Source organism: Pelophylax lessonae (assembly GCF_965119305.1).
Source record: "Pelophylax lessonae genome assembly, chromosome: 4".
In the NCBI taxonomy this organism is placed as follows: Eukaryota; Metazoa; Chordata; class Amphibia; order Anura; family Ranidae; genus Pelophylax; species Pelophylax lessonae.
This window is the reverse complement of record NC_138771.1, coordinates 223,774,624-223,791,313: the sequence shown is the minus strand read 5'-3', so window position 1 is coordinate 223,791,313 and position 16,690 is coordinate 223,774,624. Positions and strand designations below refer to the sequence as shown.

The 16,690-nt window shown below is 38.3% G+C and overlaps 1 protein-coding gene across 3 annotated transcripts in view; it reads right to left on the bottom strand.

Moving 5' to 3' along the window:
• The window catches only part of TSPAN12 (tetraspanin 12), a 314,722-nt gene that overhangs the window by 12,481 nt on the left and 285,551 nt on the right, over positions 1-16,690 (bottom strand). For all 3 annotated transcript variants that reach the window (XM_082255661.1, XM_082255660.1, XM_082255659.1), the window contains one exon: positions 6,003-6,146. In XM_082255661.1, the coding sequence (XP_082111787.1) occupies positions 6,003-6,146 (144 nt within the window). The remainder of the gene's footprint in view (positions 1-6,002; positions 6,147-16,690) is intronic.

Genomic DNA, 16,690 nt, shown 5'->3' with positions numbered 1-16,690 from the left:
TTATTTTTGATTTTTTTGAAAAGGTCTGGTACAAAACTTTTATTATACATTTTTCTACGCAAACAATAGAATTTTCTGTGAAACTTTCTTTACAATGTGATTCTAGCCTTTTGTGCATTTGGCTCCAGCAATCATCTTGGATATAGCAATTTCCAGTAAGACATCTCAGCAATACAAATCTCATTTTGGTCTACATTTTCTACCCATCGAACACAGTGGGAATTTGATGAATTGCAGTAGAATTGAACACTAATCCTAAGAGAGTTATCATGAGCCTGCTTAGTATTGGTCTCCATTATTTGCTTTGTAGTTCTGTATCTCTGGGGAGTTATGCTATTTTCGTATTGCTTCCCAATACGAGGCCCTGAAATCTTGATTACATTCTTACTTAACATCAACTGTAAGATAAAATCTATTCTATATATCTACGGATAAGCAAACCTGTCTGGGTTAAGTTTGAGCCAAGTTTAGCAAACCCAATGGGAAGTCTCTGAACCCTGAACGTAGCACTGATCCCTACTGAAGTCCACCAGAGGCAAAACTAGCTATTTTTTCTTAACCCTTTTCAAGGCTAATAAGAAAACTATTGTAGAAAGGAATGTATCAATGCAAAATAAAGAAATATGAATATCTAATTTGTATGTCTGGTAAGCAGCTTGTAATATTGGTGGAGGTCACTATCTTTCACTTCAGCACTTTATTCCTTTTTAAGTGGATTGCACTTAAGGTGTAAATTTCACCATTGGGTGTACATTTGTGATATATGCACCCATAACAATTATACAGTGTTACGCTATGGGATCTTGTATCATTTTTTACATGCACGTGGGTCCATGTTTGTTGAGCTTTTCCTGTCGTCTGAGGTTGGAATCCTATTGAAGATCCTGGGAGCATACACCTTTGAATCAGGCACTTGATATACCTCAATCTGGTAAGCAGTCTGCGTATCTATTGACTGTTCCTTGCAATAGGAGTTATCTAACACTTTGGAATTTCACACGGACTACTGGATTGATCCCCAGGAGTTTTCCAGCAGTTTTTGTGGTCAAGATCATTTTTGACCTTTAGACATTTTTATTTGTCACTGTTGATTTTTTGGGTCCTTATAGGGACTATTGAACTTTAATTAACTCTGCACACAATTTGCTTTACACACTTCCTGGTTGAGTGTATGTCACATTCAAGTTGTTGTTATTATTATTATTATTTTTATTCACTGTATATTTCAAGTATTTAACTTGGTATTTTCACCATATATAACATTTTGTGTGTTATATACAAATTCACTGCTTAGCGCGGCTTACCTTGATATAAAAGCATATTAAATTAGGCTGGAATTCTTCAGAGCCAACACAAAACATAGTACAGAAGAATGTTCCTACATTCCATTCAACAGAGGTCACTGTTATGGAACTGCACACAGGGATAGTCATGATATTTGTCTAGTTCACATAAGAATATAAACCTCCTGCACTTGCCAATAGCACTAATTAATTGGTTAAGTTGGGCACAGACTTATTAAAACTCTGCCAGTTCAACAAGGAATAGTCGAATTTTAACATGTGTGTGTCCCCCCCTGTTCAACAAAAGTTGACCATTAGTTCGAACAAACTGGAAAACCTTTGTCGATCAGCGGCTGCAGCATCTCCTGCTGCTGTCAAAATGCATCCACCTCTCTTGTGTGGTTGGAGGAATGGCTGAACAAAGAAAAAAAAAGAACCTGCTACGCCCAGCTTTACAGCTTTTATAAATGATTCCTATCCTAATGCTTCACAAAAAAAAAAAAAAGAAATCAGCGAACAAGCAATGTAAATATTCAGGGCTATTTATAACAAAGTGACTAAATAATTATCTACTTTAGAATCTAATTTCACCCTGCATTTCTCCATTTTATGAAAGTTCTATATTGAAAAGTGGTATACAATTGGCAGCAAAAGCAGACATAAAAGTGCAAGCCTCCCTTCACTTAATATAATAGAATTAAACCAAATTTAAAGTGTCATTAAACCAACATTATTAAAAACCTTCAATAAATGCTGCATTACACGCCGTCACTATGAGATACTTTTTCTGTATTCTGCAAAAAGCCTGCTGCTCTCTATCTCCACCTTCTGTTCATGTCCCCAATTCAGCTGGGGATTTTGTAGCTGTGATGGCAACTCTACAAGTGCTCAGTTTTCAGTGAATTTTTATGCTGAGCGTTTCCTCCCTATCACATCTGAGCAGCCCATGTGATTATAGAGTCACACAAGTGGACAAATGGACACTTGTGGACACAGTTGTAAATGACAGCCCACTCCCTCTTCCTCCATGCCCACTAACAGGTAAACATAATGGGGAAGGATATTACATGGAGATTAATGGAGGCTTCTCCTCCCTGTTATTCTAAGACACAGGCTGGGGGGGTGTGGCGCAGCCTATGACTGGCAGAAACCCATCCACACCATCCACACCATGCTATTGCTAAAAATTAAAAAAGATTTAATTTCAAATATCTGTTTATATGACAATTTAAACAGTTTATTTATATTATTTATTTTTACTCTATAGTCTAAAGGCTGTTTGTTATTGTGAACATGTGACCAACAGTGAAGGACTAGAAGTTCATCCTGCTTATGTTTCCCTGCAGAAAAGCTGGGAAAGAGCTGTGTCATGTGACATTTGTATATCAATAAGAAAAATGGATGAATAGTTTTTTTTTTTAAATTAGAATAGTGTCATCGCCCACATACAGAAATAGAAGGGACAATGTAAATTAAACATTGTGTGTTGAGTATCACTTTATTGTTACTATGAAATCCAGGTAGAAAGTCTCTCTGGATATCGTGTCATGCTTTGCTCTAAAATGTGTTTTCAATGGTAGCAATGGGTGGATAATTTACTATTACACATATCAAGAATAAGGACAGAGCCTTACTGTGCGTTCAAAAATGTTGGATTGCATCATGAATAATGTCAGAGGGCAAAACAGCTTTCTTCACTACCTACTACACAATTCAAAACAAGAATACTGCTTTTAGCAAATACAAGACCAACCCAGTGTAGATGTTAAGAAAAAAGGGTTTTATGAAAGCAATGGAAGCAAGGTTGCCTCCAAAGTCTTCACAAAGAAGGAGTGATTAGATATGGGAGCCAAGAAAACACTAAGATGACTGAGTGGTAGTGAAAAATTAACAATATATTTATTAAGGCACTTATGCCTGGTGGGTGAACTGGAAACAAGACTGGACACAAATACAGATATAAAACATTAAAAACATGTACATACAATGGATTGTATCACCACAGACCTCAATGTAGAAAAATAATGGTTAGAATGGTTCAAAAAAAGGAGAAATCAGGGATAATGTACCCAACCGGTAGTTGAGAAAATATGTTGCCTGCAGAGTATCTAATTCAAATCACAGATATGCCTGTGTACAGGGAAAAAGGATTGGTTAAAGTAGGCCCGGTGCAAAGGCCTGCAGGGAAATTGTGGGGAAAGAGTTCCAGTTGCTCAATTCCGGTTACAAATGAAGGGTTAAGGATGATGCTATAAATGTATCTGTGGAGGAATTGTCCAAAACAGATGAGATAAGCGCCAATAATTGATGTAAACTCTGATAGAATGAACCGATCAAAGAGCAGGTATGCTTTCCTCCTTAAGAATATCAGAGGCACTGTGTATAGAGATAAAGCCAATCCATGCAGTAGTAGCTCATCGTATCCCAATGATGATGGGGGAAGAGTGCGGATGGGTCCTCCGTGCCAAGTAGATAAGGGGAAAGGTACCAGGCAGTGCTCAGGCCAATATTAAAGATTAGTTCATACCTCCGAGTGTGGTATGAACTAATCTTTAATATTGGCCTGAGCACTGCCTGGTACCTTTCCCCTTATCTACTTGCTCTTTGATCGGTTCATTCTATCAGAGTTTACATCAATTATTGGTGCTTATCTCATCTGTTTTGGACAATTCCTCCACAGATACATTTATAGCATCATCCTTAACCCTTCATTTGTAACCGGAATTGAGCAACTGGAACTCTTTCCCCACAATTTCCCTGCAGGCCTTTGCACCGGGCCTACTTTAACCATTCCTTTTTCCCTGTACACAGGCATATCTGTGATTTGAATTAGATACTCTGCAGGCAACATATTTTCTCAACTACCGGTTGGGTACATTATCCCTGATTTCTCCTTTTTTTGAACCATTCTAACCATTATTTTTCTACATTGAGGTCTGTGGTGATACAATCCATTGTATGTACATGTTTTTAATGTTTTATATCTGTATTTGTGTCCAGTCTTGTTTCCAGTTCACCCACCAGGCATAAGTGCCTTAATAAATATATTGTTAATTTTTCACTACCACTCAGTCATCTTAGTGTTTTCTTGGCGCCCATATCTGATCACTCCTTCTTTGTGAAGACTTTGGAGGCAACCTTGCTTCCATTGCTTTCATAAAAACCTTTTTTTCATATGTTATGATGGGATCAATGGGCTCACCTGTGGACACTCTCTAGACTTTGTGCGTTTGCTGGTATTTATCAAGAGGCCTTTCTTGAAACCACCCCCCTATTATTTTCAGTGTAGATGTTAAGTACCTGCAGCAAAGGCTTCTGGGTGAAATTTTCTTGGTCTCTACGAATTATACAGGAGCAAAGTGTACAGTCTGCGTTAAAGGAATGTGTTAAAAACCTATATCGATACCACTTTATAAGGAAAGACAAATAGGAGTCCCTAAATTGCGGTGGCCAGGCAGCGCCTGGTTATAACACGGTAGTATGTATTAAACACATAATATAACAGCATTATCTAATGAATCAGTCCATGGAAGGAGTCCATAAAAAAGTCAGCACGCCAAGCATGCCCACTGCGTGACGTCATGTCTGGCCTGGCGCCATCTTGCGTTCCATGGTGGTTACAACTTGACAACACAGACGTGCTCGAGGCTGACACGATACCAGGACTACCAGGAAAGACACAGATGCTGACAACTATACACCTTTATATATTTCTCATCTATCTATCTAATTAGTTTCTAATTGTTTTTATTTACATTAAATCAGTGATTTGAATGCTGCACTTAGTCTGGCGCCCCTCTGTCCCTGCTTTTAGAAATTATACAAACATGCCATTTTCCTGATGATTTAGTCCAGACTATAAATTGGCAAATGTGAAAAAGAGGGTCAATTTGGAAGTCTTTTGTGCTGATTCTGTTAAGAGCAGTCTAAAGAGTGACTTCAAAATAATTTAAATCATAACATATGGATGGAAGAGTAAAAAATAAAATAAAAATAAAAATTAAAAAAAAGAGCAATACACCAGTGAAAGGCAGTTCAGAGCAGATTTTATAAATCCTGATAATACAGACAGCAAACTATAGTGAGGAACCACAGGAAAGTCGCATCCAAATGTCAAGTGAGAAAAGACAGCAAAACAAAATTCATATTTTCTGTTTTTCTGAATTTAAAGGATAAGACGTTGACAAAAGACATTGCTATACATAGGCATAAGTTGTCCACCTCATCTGACACTTGGTTTAAAGTGGTCTGTGGATCACGAATGACTGACAACCTATAGTCAGCAAACATTGATTATGCAAAAACAGCATTTCAGTTTAATATGCTTATTTAAAGTGGCATAAGCATATATTTATTAACTCAAAAGTCAAATGAGTACTGTTTTCTAAGGCCTTGTCAGCGGCTGCATTAGCAGGATACTTCAGTATTATTATTTGCTCACACTATCATGTTGTTGTTTTACGGAATTCTTCTGTGACTAGTACATTTGAAAGACTTTGAAGCCAACTTCACACAGAGCAAGAGGTCTAAATTACAAATTAAAATAAAATCCTTTAATGAATAATTCTTACTCATGTATAATTACTCTGTACATTACATTAGCTGGCTGATAGCAAGTATTTCCACATATATAAAGCAGTCAGCCTGTTATTTCATTCGGATGTTCAGCAGGGCATCTAAGATTTGATAAAATTATCAGATGTGGTTAGAAATTCCTACCTCCTGATACAAATCACTAAGATCTCCGTGGTGTGCTTGTTTGGAGCATCCTGGGTATTCTTTCACACAGCAGGAATCAGGGGGCCAATCCATCTCAGTCATCTCCAGCCAGTCAGTCAAATACACCACACCGCAGCATCTGAACTGTTAAAATGAAGTCAATACTATTTATCTCTCACATAACTGTTCCTCACATCATAAGAAATAAGCTCAAAGCATTTAAATTCTAGAGGAAAGAGCTTGCCATGTATTGACAAAATCATTCTGTATAAAGGTAACATTTAATTCTTAAATAAAGTATACCCATGTACAACAATTTTAAAAATGCTTTTTCATAACCTATCCAAATATTTTTTGACACATTTTGATCACATTTTTGTTTTACATTAATGGAACATCTTCATATATTGTTGCGGTGTAATCCACAAGCGCTAACATGGGATATTATGCTCACATACATCTTCCGCGTCAGCAAAACAATTCATTTTGTTCACATCTATGTGTTATGTGATGTAATGCTAATGTGTTGTGGTGTATTTTTTTAAATAACATTTGTATTTGAGATTTTAAAAAATTAATTGCTACTTTTGAGTGTTTGGCGATACTTAGGCCTAAAAAGTCCCATAGTGGGGGTTTTCTTCCTTCTTACAATTGTAAATACTGGGATGTAGGCCTGTTTTTTTCACTTGACCATACTGACAATTCGACAATGTGTTTGTGCATTAGGGCCCATTCAAAATCTATGCAAATGAAAAGGAAGCTACAATACAATCCAGAATTGAACGTTTTTTGCACCCAAATTTGATATTATGGTGCTGAATTAACATCGGTATATTGAAACATACACCAGCTGCTTCCATACCTGCAGAACTCCAGTGGCCAACATTCCCATTCTGAAGCCATTAGTTTCCTAGTTGTCACTGTGACAATTTTTATAAACTGGATGACAGTTCTTATTTTATGGAGAAGGATCAAGTAAATTTAAGATTGACCTTTTGAAATGTTTGCATGAATACAAAAAACATGGCTTAACACAGTCTTATATACAGTGCCTTGAAAAAAGTATTCATACCCCTTGAAGTTTTCCACATTTTGTCATGTTACAAATAAAAAAAACATAAATGTATTTCATTGGGATTTTATGTGATAGACCAACACAAATGGGCACATAATTGTGAAGTGGAAGGAAAATGATAAACGGTTTTAATAATTTTTTACAAATCAATATCTGAAAAGTTTGGCGTGCATTTGTATTCAGCCCCCCTGAGTCAATACTTTGTCGAACCACCTTTCGCTGCAATTATAGCTGCAAGTCTTTTTGGGTATGTCTGTACCAGCTTTGCCCATCTAGAGAGTTACATTTTTGCCCATTCTTCTCTGCAAAATAGCTCAAGCTCTGTCAGATTGGATGGAGAGCATTTGTGAACAGCAATTTTTAAGTCTTGCCGCAGATTCTCAATTGGATCTAGGTCTGGACTTTAACTGGGCGATTCTAACACATGAATATGAACACCTGCCTGTATTTAACAGTCGTCGTAAAAAGAACATATGAAAGCCATGTTGGCCCAAAACCGATACAGCATTGTAGATGTGCCAGTTTTAAAAAGTATAAAATATTACATCTCTGTTCTCTTTTCTAGTTCATATAAAGCTACAACACAATAAAGGAAGAAAATCATTATATGTCTGTACAGGGTCCCTTTGTGAACCACCTTTCGCTGCAATTATAGCTGCAAGTCTTTTTGGGTATGTCTGTACCAGCTTTGCACATCTATAGAGAGTTGCATTTTTGCCCATTCTTGCAAAATAGCTCAAGCTCTGTCAGATTGGATGGAGAGCATCTGTGAACACCATTTTTTAAGTCTTGCCACAGATTCTCAATTGGATCTAGGTCTGAACTTTAACTGGGCCATTCTAACACATGAATATGCTTTGATCTAAACCATTCCATTGTAGCTCTGGCTGTATGTTTAGGGTTTTTGTCCTGCTGGAAGGTGAACCTCTGCCCCAGTCTCAAGACTTTTGCAGACTCTAACAGGTTTTCTTCTAAAATTGCCCTGTATTTGGCTCCATTCATCTTCCCATCAACTGACCAGCTTCCCTGTCTCTGCTGAAGAAAAGCACCCCCACAACATGATGCTGTCACCACCATGCTTCACGGTGTGGATGGTGTGTTCAGGGTGATGTTCAGTGTTAGTTTTCCACCAGACATAGCATTTTGCTTTTAGGTCAAAAAGTTAAATTTTGGTCTCATCTGACCAGAGCACCTTCTTCCACGTGTTCGCTGTGTCCCCTACATGGCAAACTGCAAACAGGACTTCTCATGGCTTTCTTTCAACAATTGCTTTCTTCTTGCCACTCTTCCATAAAGGCCAGATTTGTGGAGTGCATGACTAATAGTTGCCTGTGGACAGATTCTCCCACCTGAGCTGTGGATCTCTGCAGCTCCTCCAGAGTTACCAAGGGTCTTCTCTGATTAATGCTCTCCTTGCCTGGCCTGTCAGTTTAGGTGAACAGCTATGTCTTGGTAGGTTTGCAGTTGTGCCATACTCTTTCTATTTTCAGATGATGGATTGAACAGTGCTCCGTGGGATGTTCAAAGCTTGGGATATTTTTTTTCTAACCTAACCCTGCTCTAAGCTTCTCCACAACTTTATCCCTGACCTGTCTGGTGTGTTCCTTAGCCTTCATGATGCTGTTTGTTCACTAAGGTTCTCTAACAAACCTCTGAGGACTGCACCAAACAGCTGTATTTACACTGAAATTAAATAACACACAGGTGGAAGGTATTTACATCTAAATCAGGTGAACGGTGTAGGAATTACAACAGTTTGTATATGTGCCTCCCACTTTTTAAGGGACCAAAAGTAATGGGACAGATTAACAATCATAAATCAAACTTTCACTTTTTAATACTTGGCTGCAAATCCTTTGCAGTCAATTACAGCCTAAAGTCTGGAAAACACAGACATCACCAGACACTGGGTTTCATCCCTGGTGATTCTCTGCCAGGCTCTACTGCAACTGTCTTCAGTTCCTGCTTGTTCTTGGGGCATTTTGCCTTCAGCTTTGTCTTAAGCAAGTGAAATGCATTCTCAATCGGATTCAGGTCAGGTGATTGACTTGGCCATTGCATAACATTCCACTTCTTTCTCTTAAAAAACTCTTTGGTTGCTTTCGCAGTATGCTTCGGGTCATTGTCCATCTGTACTGTGAAGCGCTGTCCAATGAGTTCTGAAGCATTTGGCTGAATATGAGCAGATAATATTGCCCGGAACACTTCAGATTTCATCCTGCTGCTTTTGTCAACAGTCACATCATCAAGAAATACAAGAGAACCAGTTCCATTGGCAGCCATACATGACAATGCCATGACACTACCACCACCATGCTTCACTGATGAGGTGGTATGCTTTGGATCATGAGCAGTTCCTTTCCTTCTCCAGACTCTTCTCTTCCCATCACTCTGGTACAAGTTGATCTTGGTCTCATCTGCCCATAGGATGTTTTTCCAGAACTGTGAAGGCTTTTTTAGATGTTGTTTGGAAAACTCTAATCTGGCCTTCCTGTTTTTGAGGCTCACCAATGGTTTACATCTTGTGGTAAACCCTTTGTATTCACTCTGGTGAAGTCTTCTCTTGATTGTTGACTTTGACACACATACACCTACCTCCTGGAGAGTGTTCTTGATCTGGCCAACTGTTGTGAAGGGTGTTTTCTTCACAAGGGAAAGAATTCTTCGGTCATCCACCACAGTTGTTTTCCGTGTTCTTCCGGGTATTTTGGTGTTGCTAAGCTCATCTATTGCCAATTAACCTAATTAGTTGCAAAATGTTATCCCAACACTTCCTTGTTAGTACCACTTACTTTGTCAGCTTTTTCTGACCATTACCAACTTTCTTGAGATGTGTTGCTGCCATCAATTTCAAAATAACCTTTTTTTTCTTTTCTTTTTTTTAAAAATGGTACATTTTCTCATTTTAAACATTTGATATATTTTCTACTTTCTATTGTGAATAAAATATAAGTTTATGAGATTTGCAAAACATTGCATTCTGTTATTTTTGTACATTTTACACAGTGTCCTAACTTGTTTTGGAATTTAGATTGTATTATCTAAAATTCTATACTAAAGCTAATAGTATGTCAATTACATTTTTTGTGAAATTCCATTTCTTTGAAGTAAAATTACTGCAAGTGTAATTTTGTACAATGTATCACTAAATAATAAATTGGAAGGGTATGCTGGCATTTTAAAATTATACCAAAGATATCTGAATGATGATTCAGTTGTGTTCACTATAATGATCTATAAGGATGTTGCTAACCACTGTCATATCCAGTAGGTGGCACTGGAGAATCACCAGATGTCAGCTATTTACATAGCTAACTAAATTGAAAGAAAAAAAAATGTCAATCAAGGTCAACCTAAAACAAAACATGACAGTTTTGGTCCAGATGCAGACAGTACACAAAAATCATTAAGCAACTGTTGCCAAATTTGCTTTACAGGGGCAAAAACATGGCTTGACAAAAATATTCCAATACTATTCCTTGGATTCCGTTAGTTGAAACCAAATTGTCAAGCTCCTTTCAAGCTAAAGTATATGCAACATGGAATTTCATAGCTTAAGAAAATGTACTGCTTACAAAAAAAAAAAAAAAAAAAAAGACAAATCTTTTAATCAGCCTTGGATAAATGTGTGTACATTACATGGGCAAGAAAATGTATGTGAACCCCATGGGAATTAACTGGTTTTCTGCAGCAATTTGCCATAAAACATGATCTGATCCAAAAACAATGTGCTTAAGATGATAACACACAAACAATTCTGATTTTCTGTGTCTTTATTGAACACACCTTTAGGGCTCTTTCACACGGGCGTTCCGTATGTCCGTTTTTCATCCCATCCGTTTGCGGATGAAAAACGGACATAATGTATCTCTATGTAAATACGGATGTCAGCGGATGACCATCCGCTGACATCCGTTTTTCGTCCTTTCAGTTCAGTTCAGTTTTTTGGAACGGAAGAGAACCCTATTTTTTCTTCCGTTCAAAAAACGGAACGGACACAAAAACGGATGTCAGTGGTGTCATCTGCTGACATCTGTATTTACATAGAGATACATTATGTCCGTTTTTCATCCGCAAACGGATGGGATGAAAAACGGACAGACGGACCGGATGACACAATGTCCATTTCAAAAAAAAAAAAAAAGGACCTGATCGGGCAAAGAAAACTGAACGCCCGTGTGAAAGAGCCCTTAAACATTCATACATTATGCACACTGGACGTTATCATAACACCAGTAGAAAGCTGTAGCTAAAGAAGGAGTTTTTCAGCATTTTTCAGCTGTAGCAATTTTTAGCTTTTTTTAGCAAAACTATACTCCCCACAAAGGCTAATGGCTCAAAAATGCTGATAAACACAGAATAGCTGCGTTTTCAGCGTTTTTAAGCTTTTATCACAGTTAGAGCATTTCTACAGCTGAAAAACTCCTCTCAAACCCCACTAGTTCTAGGTTTTTTTCCAGCCAGAAAACGCCCCTGCCAAAAACTGCTGATAGCAGCCTATGTGTGCATGGACACATAGGATAACATGCTGGGGAGTTTATTGGGTGCAGAAAAAAAAAATGTCTGAAGCCACAAACAGCAGCTGTAAAAACGTAATTTAAAGAGTAATTGAACCCACAAAATAATTACTTCAACTAAAGATAATTGGAGTCAGTAATTTGCACATATGGAGTCAGATATCCGCTTCCCGCATTGATGTCCTCCCAGAATCCCGCCTCCCACGCCCCCCCAGGCATGCATCTGGCGCTTTCTGTGACCAGTGTCCTTCATACACAGCTGATCACAAATCGCGATTAAAGGCCAACCACAGCAGCCCCCTACTATGTAATCAGATGTGTCCAATCACAGCTTGTCACATGTAAACAGATTTGCTGGTTATCGGCAGTCCTCCCCTCCCACGCTGTGTCTGTGGGAGGAAAGGAGAACCATTAACCGGCAAGCCTGTCAGCACATTGTTTACACTGATACCGAGGGCACTGATCATCATACTAGTTTTTCTTTTGTGTTCATATATCCCGCTACTGAGGGGGTCTGCTCCTTTCTTCTATGTTCATATTTAGGGATGATGGCCTAATCTTCTTTCTGACTGCACCTTCTCCTTCACTGCAATATGGTAAATAAGTAACAGCTAAAGGCTTGAAGACATCACTGGAACTATCAAACATCCCTGTTCATGAGTCTAACATATGTAAGTCTTTAAAGAGGAAGGGTGTCCATTATTACTATCATACAGGATTTATATAGCGCTGACAGTTTACACAGCTATGGCAGAAGACCACGGTGGAAGCCACTATCCTCCAAAAAAACGTTGCTGTGCACCTGAATTTTGCCAAAGAGCAACTTGGCAATCTGCAAGGCTACCGGGAACATTTTTGTGGAGGGGTAAAACAAAAGTTGAATTGTTCAGGAAGAATACTCTGCATTATATATCGTGCAAAAAGGGCACAGCTTACAAACATCAATACATAATCCCAATGGTGAAGTATGGTGGAGGGAACATCATATAAAGGGATTGCTTCACTTCCTCAGGGCCTGGACCACTTGCCATCTCTTTTCATGGGGAAAATACATTTACAAGTTTACCAAAAAATTCTACAGGATAAAATCAAGGTAGCTGTTTGCCAGCTAATGCTTAGTAGAAGTAGGGTGATGCAGCAGGACAACTACCCTCAGCATTGAAGTAAATCAACTACAGACCAGCTTAAGAAAAAGAAAATACACCTTTTGGAGTGGCCCAGTCGGAGCTCAGACCTTAACCCCATAGAGATCCCGTGGAATGACCTCAAGAGAGCAGTTCACACCAATCATTCTACAAATGCATCTGAGCTAAAACCCTTTTTCCTCCGGCGCTGTAAACGTTTGATGGGTATGTTAAAAAAAGACGTGAGAAATTAGAATTGTTTGTGTGTCATCAGCTTAAGCACATTGCACTTGTCTATTGTTTTGACTTAGATGGGTTTTGTAAAGAGGAATGGTCAAAAATTTCTCCTAAAGGTTGTGCAGGTCTGATCCAAAACTACCAGAAGTGCTTGTTTAAAATCATTTGCTGCCAAAGGAGTTCAACCAGCTATTAACCCCAAGGGTTCACTTAATTTTTCCTTAGTCACTGTAAATATTTAATGGGTATGTTCAATAAAGATGTGGAGGTTATTCAGAGATATTAGAATTGTTTGTGTGTTATCAGCTTAAGAACATTGTGTTTGTCTATTGTTTTGACTTCGATGAGGATCATATCATACTTTATGGCAAATTACAGCAGAAAACAAGTTAACTCCAAGGGATTCACATACTTGCCACTGTATTTGGTTTCTAACTATCCCAAGAACTGATGTTTTTCTAGCATTTAGAAAATTACCATATTGTTAGTCAGTGTTCCCAAGGAACTTTGACTCTATTTTCCTCTCAGTGTATAGGTGGTAATAATGTTGCCAAGATCTATGTAGAGAACCTTACATTTACTTATTAACATTGAATTTAATCTGCAATTTACTTGTCAATGTTGCCAATTTTTCTCAATCTGTAATATATAATTATCCTGCTGAGTTTTAAAATTTCTACATGATCTTGTGCCATTAACAAAAATAGCACAATTAAATTCTCTTCTGTCTGGTTACTAAGAAAAAGATGTCATGAAACTAGACCCAAGAATGATGCTAGCAGAAAATAATCCCAAACTTTTCGCATTTTGAATAGTTTCATTTTACAGCCTTGGAACATTTAAAACATTGGTATGATAAAGTCATTAGAGCGGCTGAAAAGAGGAGTTTGGTGGTGGTTCTCAGTAAAGAACAGTATAAAGCAGACAATTGACAGATACTTCCACGTATCAAGCTCTCCCTAGTAGTCAGAAACAGAAATTTAAATCCTGTCTTAGTGACCTTTTGATTTATGGGCAGAGTATAGTGATTGTTAGTAACAGGCAAAAGGAATAAATTTTTAAGGAAAATCTTGTGAGCCCAGTGTTCCACCACTTTCCAAAAATACATAAACCTAAAGACAAACCAGAGGGCAGGTCTATTGTGGCAGTTATAGGTTTAATATTGGTACTCAGTAAATGAGTCGAATTTTACCTTCAGCCTTCAGTAAAGCAATTACCAGGCCGCAGTAGGGACACCAAGATGGTTTTCTCTCATGTGAAGGCTCCTGTTTGGAAGGATGGTTAAACCTGGGTCGCTTTGGATGTACATTACCTTTATTCTTTCATTCCACATGGCCTAGCTATTTTATCTATTAAAGAACATCCCTTTAAATACGGAAAATATAACGAAAGACTGCAAGCCTTTCTTTTGGCAGCTTTTGAATTTTTATTACATCACAATTTCTTTGGTTTTGATGATCAGTATTGCTTACAATTATGCGATGCGTCAATAGGGGTAACATTTTCACCTTCGTTGTCGAATTTGTACATAGGCATGTTGATCGAAAGCTTCCTCTTCTCTGTTTGTAATCCCTTCCAGAGCTGCATTCTGTGGTATGGTCGCTACATTGATAACATTTAACAGTTTGTGGACTAGCTTAACCACATTAAGACCGCCCGCTGCAGATATACTGTGGCAGGCAGCCTCTCCTGCGCGAACCAACGTAGCAATGTCGCAGTTCCGCTAAAAATCGCAGATCCCTGCCATGGAATATGGGCCGATATTTTGTACATCTTATGTCATGGTCTAGGACTAGTCTCCTCCTCCAACCATTAGGTTGTGATGCTCATGTAAGGGTAAAATGAAGTCACATAGCATAATTCCGTTTACAAATGTTATTGAATATGCCACTTACATATGTACAAACTAAAGATATAAGCAATTCCACATTACATCTGCTAGCAGATCGGTATCTCTCACCCACTTGCCGTAAGTGATACTGCTCCATTCGGCATCCACTCAATACTGCTCTGTCTCTCACCCGCTCCATCTTCCACCCACCCACCTGATACCGATCCGTCTCTCACCCACTTGCCGTAAGTGACACCTGGGTGATACCGCTATGTCTGGCATACGATGACGATCTTAGGGGTCACGTAGTCACATTGGGCGTTACCACGCATGTGACCTCCGAGATCGTATGCCGGACGGACTGGGTGTACTTTAACCACTTAAGGACCAAGCCTATTACAGACACTTGTTGTTTTCAAGTTAAAATCAGTTTTTTGCTAGAAAATTACTTGGAACCCCCAAACATTATGTATATTTATTTTAGCAAAGATTTAGGAGAATAAAATGGCTGTCGTTGCAATATTTTTTTTTTCATGCGGTCTTTGCGCAGAGGTCTTTCAAATGCAATTTTTTTGGAAAAACTACATTTCACTGAACTTTAAAAAAAAACGAAACAGTAAAGTTAGCCTAATTTTTTTGTATATTGTGAAAGATGACGTCAACATTCCTTGTGATAGTAATAGGCAGTGATAGGCCCTCTTTAGGAGGGATCTGGGGTCTAAAAGTCCCCAGACCCCTCCACTGCACTTTAAAGTATTCAAAATGCTGAAATCTGCATTTTTGAATACTGACAGTTTTTTTTAAATCTGCATCTTCGGCAGCCGAGTAAACCGGAAGTGATGTTGTTTTCATTTTCAGTCTTTTTTCACTTGGCACCAGGCGTGAGCAATTCTCATTGCCTGACGCCCGGGACATGCAGTTCTGGGCGCTAGGCAGCGGAATTAAAAAACTGGCTCCTTACTTTTTTAGCTGGCTCCTAGATTCTAAGCAAATTTGTCAAGCTCTGGTGTATAGTATTTATTGCTCTGTTGTATTGATTTTAGATTTAGCACCGCTCTCGGATAATTATTGTTCATGAGCTATTAGTATCACAATTGCTTAGTGGCCACTTCATCCAAGTATTTGTTATAACAAAGATACCTCAATACAGATGATTTTAGTCTGTACAAATTTACCATTATTGCCCTCATCAGTTGTGGTCATTCTACTTGTGTGGCCCATGACATAACCAAAGCACTGCACACTCAGTGTATGAAATGCTACAGAAAAGACTGTCAAAGACAGCAATACAAAATCAACAACTGCAGACATGCTACCGGTGTGGTTGGAGACTGAAGACAAGCTTCAAGAGACTAGCAAGAGACTGGTAGCATGTTATGAAAATTGCAAGAGATTACTGGTATTACAGTTTCCTTCCTTACAAGCCAGAATCCCCACAGCATCCTTAAATAATTACTGGGACTACATTTAATATTCCAGTCAGCAAGATCAATTACAAAAGGTCTAAGAAGAAAAAAAAATACAGGAAAATAGAAAATTGAATGGATAGCACATAAAAATTAAAAACTGTGAAGGGATTAAAACCAAATAATTTAGCTAATAGAAATAAGTTTAAAATAGGATTTTTGACTTACCGTAAAATCATTTTCTCTGGTGTTCTAAAATAATGTTATAATCTTTCTCTGATTCTCTGATGTATTGACGGACACAGCTCCTGATCTTCATAACCATTGGGTTATACTGCCCCCCTAGGAGTAGGACACTAGGCAGAAAAAGAATCTGGCTATGCCTATGGGCAGTCCCAGGGGGTAAACTCCCTCTCTATGCAATAGGTACTCAGTTTTATTACAAGCAGTGTCAGAAGAATTACAACTCCACAGAGGGGTGGGAGCTGTGTCCATCAA